The 10,751-nt window shown below is 42.2% G+C and overlaps 1 protein-coding gene across 2 annotated transcripts in view; it reads right to left on the bottom strand.

The window, feature by feature from the left end:
* Positions 1-7,081: 7,081 nt before the first annotated feature.
* Positions 7,082-10,751, bottom strand: part of PCDH18 (protocadherin 18) — a 9,504-nt gene continuing 5,834 nt past the window's right edge. The window contains exon 4 of one of the 2 annotated variants that reach the window (XM_008637694.2): positions 7,082-8,612. In XM_008637694.2, coding sequence (XP_008635916.1) covers positions 7,942-8,612 — 671 coding nt within the window. In that variant the 3' untranslated portion in view covers positions 7,082-7,941. The remainder of the gene's footprint in view (positions 8,613-10,751) is intronic. The other variant, XM_008637695.2, reaches the window with a different exon arrangement.

Raw genomic sequence — 10,751 nt, 5'->3', positions numbered from 1 at the left:
CTGCGGGTGGATCTCTGCATCCCCCGTGGATCCCCACGGGCTGCGGGTGGATCTCTGCATCCCCCGTGGATCCCCACGGGCTGCAGGGGCACAGCTGCTGCACCATGGTCTGCACCACGGCCTGCAGAGGAACCTCGGCTCCGGCGCCTGGAGCACCTCCTGCCCCTCCTTCTGCACTGACCTTGGTGTCTCCATGTTGTTTCCCTCACATGTTCTCACCTCCTCCTCTGACTAGAATCCGGAACTCTTGTGACTTTGTTTTGATTTTCTTCTTAAATATGTCATCAGAGAGGCATCGCCAACCTCTCTCATTGGCCCAGTTTTGGCCAGCAGCATGTCCATCTTCAGAGCCTTAGCCATTGGCTCTGCCGGACATGGTAGGAAGCTTCCAGCAGCTTCCTCACAGGAACTGTCTTTGTGGCCCCCCTGCTATGCAAAACCAGGCCGTGCCAAACCAATACACATGGTCTAGTTGACAAGGTGGTGTTAGGTCATAGGTTGGACTTGATGATCTCAAAGTTATTTTCCAACCTAGTTAATTCTGTGATTCTGTGATTCTGTGTTTTTTTCTTAAATCTCCATGATGGCCATAGGACACTCCATTGCTGTGGAGGAGATTAATTTTGCCAAACAGGTAAAATTTAAATTCAAAATACCATTTTGCACTGAATAATTGTCTTGGGGATGGTTTGTATCCCATAGCCATTTTTTGTGCCCTGAATTGTCACTGTTGCCACCACCTCCCCCCCACCTCCTCCCACCCCATGGCTCAGGGATATCACAATGGACAAAGGGCAGCCCGGATCCTGCAGGGGGTGGGGGCCAGGGGCGACCCTACTTGTTGGTGGGGTGATCGACACGGTGGCCACACAGCACAGGGGGTGAATCTGACCTGAGATCCTGTTGCCCTGTGGATTTGGGTACTTTTCATTTTTTTTTCTTCTTTAAGCACTGTCACCAGGGCCTGCCATCTTGCTTCTCTGCTCCTCTGCCGCTTGGGAGCCCAGAGCCGATGTGTGCTGTGCCAAGACCCAGGAGCCAGGAGCCCTCTCTGCTGGGCCGTTCCCTCTGCGTGGCAGCCCAGCCTCGGGGCCAGCTGTCACTGGTGAGTTGTGCAAAGAAGTAATCCCCCGCCCAGCCTTCACTATTTTCTGCCACTGCTTCAGGCTTTTTACTACACTTTAACCCGACACCCCACGTCCACCTGGATCCTGCTGCTCCTGCCACTGCTTCGGGGATAGTTCTACACTTTGATTTGCCGCCCCTGGGGGTCTGCTCACCTCTGCTGTTCCAGCCTGATGCTCTGAGGCTACTGCTACAGTCCAGCTCACCACCCGGAGTGGCACTGAGACCGGCTGCTCCCCTCGAGTTTTGGAAAGGGAGCCTCCTCCTCTCTCTCCGCCCACCATTGTCCACATGGACAAAGATGGCCGGACCCGCGCCACAGCGCCCCCTGCAGGTGCGGGGGAATCATCGCAGCCGCCCTCCCCGGCCGGGAGCCACCAGCGCCCCTGCCGGCTGTGAGCGGAACTGCACCCAAGGGGAAAGGGCCCGCGGCCGAGACAGGCTGGCACTGGCTTCTGGTTCTGCTTGCCGCTGCTGTTGTTGTTTTTGTTTGTTTGTCTTGCTATATATACTCTAGTAAAGAACTGTTATTTCTTTTTCCATATATTCATCTGAAAGCCCTCTAACTTCAAAGTTATAATAATTTGAAGAGAAGGTGGTCATATATTCCATTCCAGGAAGGTTCCCAACCTTCATGAACAGACACCTGTCTCTTAAACCAGGACAAGAGTTTAGTACAAAAGAAATATTCAAGGTTATCACTGTCCATATTTGCTGTAAAAACTGTACATCGACATTGTACATGTTCTCGACATGCTGAGGGCTCTCCTAGACCACAGGAGACAGCACTGGCTTCCCAGTCCCTTTGCCCACCATTGCTATTTATTTTTCACCACAAAATCATCCAGTGTTTTAGTGAGATGAAGGTTATTGGCATCCAAACCACAGAGAGAATGAACAAAACAAAAGTGAAGGAAATATTTGAATGAAACAAAGTAGAGCTAGGCTTCCTCTCACACTAATTTTCACAGCAATTGAAGGCTAAATGCACAAAAGAACATATGTACCTTTCCAAACTGCAAGATCTATAATACTAACATGCTTTCTTTGCAATACATGGGAAGAACTTTGTGTTTGACAGTGAATGTCAGACTTAAACAAACCACTAAGAAAAGCAGATTATGGCAGTATGGATTAAACCTCCAGTCTATGGGGAAAGATCACCCTCCACAGCCATCTCTGAGAGGGCTGCATACTGAACTTGGATTAAATGCAAAAGTTTTAAAAAAATATTTTAAGCTAGAATTTTATTTTTCTTAAATAAAACCCCACTGTTATCTCTGCTATCTTCAGGACAAGAGCATATAACAATTCTCACAAAATGCAAGTATATGAAAATACAGTGTATACTTTTATCATTATCTGAGCTATGAGACAGTCCAGCTTCAAATCCCATTGTCTTCACAAGAAGCTTCAACTTCTTGTTAAAATTTCAATCTCTTCTAGCCACTACCCTACCATACAATTTCAAATTTTCCCATTGAAGCTGCTGCCTTTGTTTAATGTTTAAAACACATAGTTGAGGAGTGACTGGCTGGAAGGGTAGACAATTGCTTTCCAATGCATGGCATGGCATGCATCCCTCCTTTCTGTCTTCCTGTATTTCCTCTGGAGTCCAGTCTTGCATGTGTGTTCGGAGGCAAACCGCACAGAGCTGGGCAATAGATTGCAGTCATGCACTGAAATTGCATGCCTGGTGGAGCTTTAAATGCTTCCTGTGAGCCATAAAACTGTTTGCATGGTGACTTCTCACTGTATTTCCCACACTGATCCTTGGGCAAATGGTTGGAGGATGTCTGCACTGGTCAGATTTCAGCTTCAATTATTACCCAGTTTTTCCAGGGTTTCCCTTGAGTTTTAATTAAAAAAAGTATTATTTACCAACTCTGCTGTAAATAATTTTTACAGTATGGTTTAAACAGTTTCTGTGTGACTTTTTAGAGAGGCTTTTTTCAGTAGAAGGTTACTTGATCCCAGAATATTATTTTTTACAAGTGCTCAGTCATTTATGATTCTACAGCTCTGAGGATGTAAAATACAGCAGGGTTGTTAATTATGAATCTTTTTTATTGATTGAAGTTATGATATTATCATTTCCTTTTATATTATCATTATTATTATATAAACTGCATTGCAGAAAATATTGCAGGCCAAGTTTGGTGCGCAGGCAGAGTTTGACCCTGGTATACAGAAAGGAGAGAAACTGTACCTGAAAGTGTAACAGCCTGCATTATTGAAAGAAAATACACGTATACCATAGTGTCCTAGATCAGATGCTACGTTAACCTAATGCTAAAAATGGAGGCTTCCAAGTCTTCTAATCTTGGGAAACTGAAATCCTCTGCAGGTTGCACAGAAAGAAATTAAACTTCTTGGCATTTTCTATGAATTTCAATATTGCGTTAAAAAAGGTAAGGAAACTGTAAGAGTTAAATATTTTGCAGTGGCTTTTGTTTGATTTCTATTGCTGTTCTTAGACATAGCAACTATGAACACAACCAGGGTAAAGAATGCAGCAAGACATTACTGACAACCACATCCCCTTAATGTGGTTATCCTAATGGGCACTTAATAGCAAAGTGTGACAGAAATGCTTAAACACAACTTAAATAAGTGGTCAAACAACTCTGATCATTATTTCAGTGCATTTTTTAATGTAACAGTTTCAGAAATTAATATAAGAAACTTACATGGAGCCTGAAGAAAAGTAGTTGCTGAGCATCCATTAATAAACTTTGTATTTGCTCAAAAGTCTCAGCATTTCCATATATAGAAGGAATCCCAGAACCACTAGCACATGGAATTTGGGTTTGAAGGGACCTTAAAGATCATCTTGTCCCAATACCTTGCCATGGTCAAGGACACCTTCCACTAGACCACTCAGCTCAAAGCCCAACCCAACCTGGCCTTCAATACTTACAGGGATAATCAGTATTTTGGTAATTACCATTTGCCAATTTTCACAACCTTTTCTGTCATTATACCAGGAAGAATAAAATTAGTAAGCATTTATAGAAGTACTAGGATCTTGTGTTCTGGAAAGGACAATCATGCTCATGTTTGGTGCTTAAACCACATGAGCAACCCCTAACTCTCTTTTAGTTGTCAAAATGCAGCAAATATTATTATATATTTTGTTTAATCTGCATACTAACATTTTTCCCTGTTCTTTACACAGAAGAGATTTGGTGCTAGGGTTTTTACATATGCACACATACACTTATATAAATATTATATAATTTCTCTCATTTATAAAGGAAGCCTGAGAAAAAAAGGGACTCTAAACCAAGCAGGATTAAGATAGATTTTTCTCTCATTTACTGCTATCTACAGATCTTTTAATAAGCTTCCTATCAATAATAAATACAACTCAAACTCCGATGCATTTCAGATATAATCTAAATAAACATTCTTGCTCCTGAGGACTGGTCTAATTACTGGTCTCTTTATATGATAAGATTCTTGCAGCAATGCACATATCAAACACTATTAATTACTATGCCTACAGAAATCCCCTCTTGGACAACCTTACGTGTTTTACAATATTTAGATGCCTAGTGCTACCAGAGAAATTCACTGCAATTTACTTTTTCTAGAAAGTCCCCTCTGCAAACAATGGCTCTTTAAATCATTGAGACTATCCATGTGACATAGGCCAGCAGGCATAAACTGATTTAAGGGTTTTAAATTTAAAACAGGTTGGTAATCCCTAGTGGATGATATGACTGTGAAAATGAAGCTTATCAGGCTGCCCTGCAAGCTTGTAGACAGAGCAAAGCAGTCTGAGCCTGAATGTCTAATATTTCCTCCTCCAGAAATGAGAAGAAACCGCTATCTGCACATATTTGTGGAGGAATCTACACCACTTGGAGGGGAGTTTCATACTCTGCTGCTGATTTTGTAACACACAGCAATGTTTTATCCCTGTCAACAGAAAAATAATTTTAATAACTATTTTCAAAGTACCACCTTGTACATTTTTAACATAATAACCAGTACACCTCACACATTCTGTGTGCCCAGGCTGGAATCAAATAACCAGGGAGGCATGAGTTTTGTCTTCATAATTGCTTTCCTGACCCTCCCACTTCTGTGAAAAGTCAGCAGTGGGGAGGTCTAGACATACAAGTCAGTCCTTTCCATGCTGTACAGGAACCCAAGAAAAGGCACGGGGTGTAGAGGAATTCAGGAATCCAGTGGAGCTTACAATTACATTGTAATTACAATTACACATCAAAAAATTAGGGCAAGAGAGAATTTGAGGGATGTGCTAGCTAGGTCCAGCTAAAGACGTAGAAACTGGGAAATTCAGTAATGGGCAAGGTTATCAGGATACAATAAACTCTGTAAACATATCTGCAGGCTGTGCAGGATTAGTATGTGGGTCAGATTTTAAGGGAAGTGGAGTGAGAGAGACAAGAGGAGTTAAAATGAGGTAAGGGTGAGGGAACTTGGAGAACAGGGCTAAAACTGGACACTGAAGAAGAGAGAAACAGCAAGGGGAGGGTTGAGATGAGACAGAAACAACCTAGTTAAGGAGGAAGTTATGCCCTTGTGAACTTTAGGACTGTTACAGCATCCTGGCTTCAGAGTCAGCCTGATCTTGCTGTTTTAAAGCATCAAGAAGACCAGGAGCTGAGAGCAATCCCAACATGAGCAGTACCTGCACTGACAAAGTGTAACCCTACAGAACCTGGATGCAGCAGGTTGAGCGAGGTGCTGGCAAAGGGATCCATTGTCAGCCCTCAGCATGCCAAGGCGACAAACCAGGATGAGGATCCAAGGACTCCCACCAGCAGCAGCTGGATATGGCTTGGAGGCACAACTATAAAGTCAGTCCCAGGTCGACCCTGAGAGCCAAAAGAGGACAAATACTCATAGAAGAGCTGCCTGCTCCAGTCTGAGCCCTTGGAGTGAGGGGGAGTGGGAGAATAGGACTCAGGGGAGGCTTGTGGGGCCAATAATGCCTATTAGTAGGAATGAAGGGCAAAAACAGGGAAGAGGTGTCAAATATTTAATAAGGTATTACAACTTCCTCCCAGTGACAGCAGCTCGATGAGACCCAAGTCCTGTTTGCACTCAAAGGTGCTATAACAAACCTCCCAATGTGAGGTCCTGGTATTTCTAACCAGTAAAGCATAGCATGAGCTCCTGATGTGTAAACAAGTTGAGAATCTCTCCATTGTTGAGGTGTCAGCAAATGCCTACACATCTTCAAATGTCCCATCTACAGCACTGTGAAACCAATAAGGAGATTAAAGTTGCCAGGCATACAAAGAAAACAAATGAAGCTTATGCATGCAACAAAATTCTTGCTTTTTTGGGGTAACATTAATCAGGAATTTTTGTATCTAACATTAAAAAATTATTTTATAATATACTTTACAAGTGCAATTCTCCAGAACAAATGCATTGGTTTTAAACCCAGGTTGACTTGGATTATTCCAACAGTTTTTCACAGTTCTGGCAAAAAATACATATCCTATAAAATATGCATCTGCATAAAATGCCCAAAATACAAGTTTTTATGGCCATCTCTTAATACTCCTGAAATGAGAACTGGGGGTTCAAAACGCACCCATGTTTCTCAACTGTAAAATCCATTTTGTTTACTACTACAAAGATCTCCTTGTGTATGCCAGGCTAACGAAAAACAGTTTTGAAAAAAGGAACTAAAAGGACCACACTGACATTTATTTGAGCAATATTAGTTACATTGCCCCACTGTGGCAATGGCAGCACAATCTAAATGATTTTTCACTGAGCTTCAAGACAGGGAGAAGCCCCACTACGGAAGGATGGGATGCAGTCAGAGTGAATGCACCTGTAGGTTCGCTCTTTTCTAGGAAGTTCAAGCATTTCTGTACTACTTTGCAAACAGAAGACAGGCACACTTAAAACAGAGAATATAGCTAATATAAAAATATAGCTGCTTTGCAGAGGCAAAATATAGCTGTTTTTCTTGAAGATGTAACATTCCTTTTATTTTGGTGTCATTTACAAGGATAAAGCAGTTCATTGCAATTTTTGTATTTACATAAATTCAGAATTCAGCTTGAGGTCAGAAAAGCTGATTTTATTGTATACACCACTGACTTCAACTGGCTTTGCAGTGTAACAACAGCACAACAAAATTAACTTTTTTTTGCAGAAATTATAGTGGAAGACCCAGCACAGAACTCCATGATTTCCTCACTGGGGAAACAGTTACGTGCCAAAGACAGGAACACCTCAGCCTGCAATAATCCATTAATTAAATGAGAAAATGATTCTATAGACCAAAAGCATCAAAATAAAAAGGGACATTTTAGGTTTCATAGGAGTTACAATTCTTTATTATAAGAATAAAACATTGCAACAAGGTGTTGGATCATTTACTGAAACTAACATTTGCATAACTTTTTCAGTGTTTTGAATTTGTATTTGAAACATTTGAAAGAAATAATAAGGGAAAACAATAGCCCTCCTTTTTTTTTTTTTTTAACATGCCTGTGTGGCAAGAATGCTCTAGGTTTGACAAGGGTGGTACCATCTATATACATTTAGGAAAACATGCTTGCTTTGGGTGTAAAAAAATAAAATTTATTTGTTAAATTACACATAAATATAAGGTACAAATGTATTTTTAAAATACAGATAATCACACTTGCATTGTGTACATATGAAAATACAGTATTTTAATATTCAACATACACAGACACATTTATGATAAATGCAACTAGTTGGCAATGCCAGATCTTCTCAGTCTATTTTTTATTCTTTTTTTTTTTCCCTTCCAGTTTTCCATAAATATGGAAAAATAGGCTTTTGAAACAATTAGTTCTGCCGGACATCTTGCAGCAGCTTGTTAATTTCTGCCACCAGCTCACTGGCATCCATGAGTTCATGTTTGCCATCGCTGAGGTGGTTGAGCACGTTGTCAAAATCATCTTCTTCGTAGTTCTCTGGGATCTCCTCCATGGCTGGCAGCCATTTGGACGAAGGCTGCACTCCCGAGTGAGTCCCCAGAGTGGGCCCATTGTTGGCAGGGTTTTGGAAATGTGTGCTGGCTGCCCAGGCTGCCACCCCTGGTGGATAATTTACAGTCTTGGCTGGCAAATGTCCCTTTCTGCGCTCCAACGAGTTGGAGCGATCCATCTCATTGCACTCTGTGTAGGCGTCCAACGAGGTAGGCAGCAGGCGCTGGAAGACGCTGCTCATTTCGGAGAGGAGGGAGGAGGTGCAGGTGTCCCCTGATTCCTCCTCGCTCTGGCAGTCCTTCCCAAATGTTGAAAAACTCTTTTTCTTCTCACCAGCCTCAGCTGCCTGGGCATCCTCCTCGAGGCCCTGATGATGCTGCTGATGCAGGTGCTGCTGGGGTGACTGGAACTCCTCCCCAGGGATGAACATGTTGCTTCTGTAGTCAGAGGAGGGAGAGGGCAGCGGTGGCATCCAGCACTGGTCAGAGTGGCCCAGGACCCTGCACTCCTCTGTGCACAGCCGCATCGCTGCAAGAGAGACATGAGGAGAGTGAGCATCCCCTCCTGCTGCACACAGCACCTGCACTCACATGGACTCCTGACACCAGGACTGAACTTCCCCAGGGATGTTCAAATCTGGTGTTCGGTTTCACCTTCTGTGTGCAGGAAGGTGGCAAATACAAATGGTCTGGTACCTCCATTGCCAAGAACAAGAACAACCAATGCAGTTAATGTAAGACAGTAATGCAATCTCTTACCTAAGGCTGAAGATAAACATGTAAATCCCAGATGGAAAAACAAGCACTTGTGGCTTGAAGCCATACAAGCCCTTTGTACAGTTCTAACTCATTAAAAAATATAAAATAAAAGGAAGAAATTTCTACCTCCAAGCACTCGAGTTTTAGACAAGTCTTCCACATGAAACTAGTGAGGCAATTCAGAGCAATAAAGTGGGAATAAATGGACAGGGGAAATAAAGAACAAAGAATAATAACATGCAGAGGGATCTCCTTTTCCATTAAACTCCTTTGTTCTGACGTGTATGTAGAACTCCAGATGATCTACTGCCATATTACCTTTTTAAATAAATCAGTTAAATCTTAATCCACTATCAGAATACCTTGGGTCTAATTCCCAGTCTGTGTGACTCTGGTGCTTATACTGGATTTATACTCTCAGGTGTACTTGCAGCTCTGTAGCTCAGATTACTGGCCCATGCTGGCTCAGGCTTTGGCACAAGGAGGGCTCGAACCCACTGGATGGGAATTGAGGTCATTCATGAGGGCTTCTGAAGAGCAGAAGACAACAGACCTGCTCTCTCAGCTTCTTGGTTTATTGATATCTCTCAGGTAGAAGCAATAAGATGGGGCAAATGACTGGAGCCCTGAGAGGTACACTTATCCACACTGGCCCACCAAGGGGCACTGCAAGAGTTTTCTGCAAACATTCTAAGAGGTCTGAGAATGGTTCCTGGGAGCAGAGACATGAGAAGCCCAATTTGACAGACCGGCAGAGAGGGATGTGCCAGGAGAGACACTAAATTTTCCACTCCAAAGGGAACTGATTGTAGGACACAAAGCCTCGCCTCAGGCTGGGTGTCTGTGTGCCTGCCAGATCTGCTGGAGAAGATCTGGGTGCTGCTGGGGCCCTAACGGGTTTGAGTTACCAACTTCAAAAGACAACTTTCAGAAATTACAGACTCTTTACATTATGCATATTTTGACCATTAGAAACTCCTGCCCTAATCACTTAATGGTTAGATTACCCCACACAGAATAGAGTTTCATGTTCTTTCTCAGTATATACTGACAACATAAGAAATGTTTGCAGTCATGACCTGGAAGTTTTCCTTGCTCCCTCAATACACTTCCCATCTGGCTCTGGATCCACTCTGTTTATCAAAAAATATTTTTGTAGTGGTGTAAGCAGAATTGAACAGAGTATTTCAATTTAGGATGTACCAGTGATTTATAATAGTGCTTTCATACTGTCAGCACTATTTATTTTTGCACTTTACACAGCCTATCATATTGTTTGCTTTCCTAATGGCCTTTCCATTCCTGTGAGCATAAACTTTCTCTGTGTCATGCATGCAACAGTATGAATTTCTTCAAGATTACAAGCTCAGACAGCAGCCTGGATATTGCACAATCTATTGCAAAATAACTGCTGATCCAGGAAGTTTCAAACAGACAAAGCAAACTAGAATATATCAGTGGCTCAAGTTTTGATACAAGTGACTGAAATGCCTGCAAGTGTTTGTTCCCATGTATGATGTTTTACAGAAAATGCCCAAGAGTTAGAAGTGTCAAAAGACATCTAAGTGATCCGTGACCAGTTCTCAAGTCATCCCAGAAGGTGAGGATTACACTTCTAAATAAGAAAACTCCTTTAAGACTCCTTTAAATTAATTTGATACTTTCAGTGGTCTAGCATTTTATTAGCAGCAAAGTTTGTCTTAGCATCAGTTTTCTAACTTCTGTTCTCAGGAATAGTTTTGGTTTAAAATAATAAATTCTGATGTTCCTGAACACAAAATCAAAAGATACTCTGAAGTAACTGAATGGTGACACAATCTGTCCTTAAATCAGATATAAAATAAAAAATGTCCAGATGCACAACAGCTTTTTCTTTCTCCTTTTTTCCTTCCCCTCCTCCCCGTTCCCT

This window comes from Corvus brachyrhynchos, unplaced genomic scaffold (assembly GCF_000691975.1).
Source record: "Corvus brachyrhynchos isolate BGI_N302 unplaced genomic scaffold, ASM69197v1 scaffold147, whole genome shotgun sequence".
In the NCBI taxonomy this organism is placed as follows: Eukaryota; Metazoa; Chordata; class Aves; order Passeriformes; family Corvidae; genus Corvus; species Corvus brachyrhynchos.
Note: the sequence above shows the minus strand (reverse complement) of the source record. Positions and strands in the feature narration are given on the sequence as shown.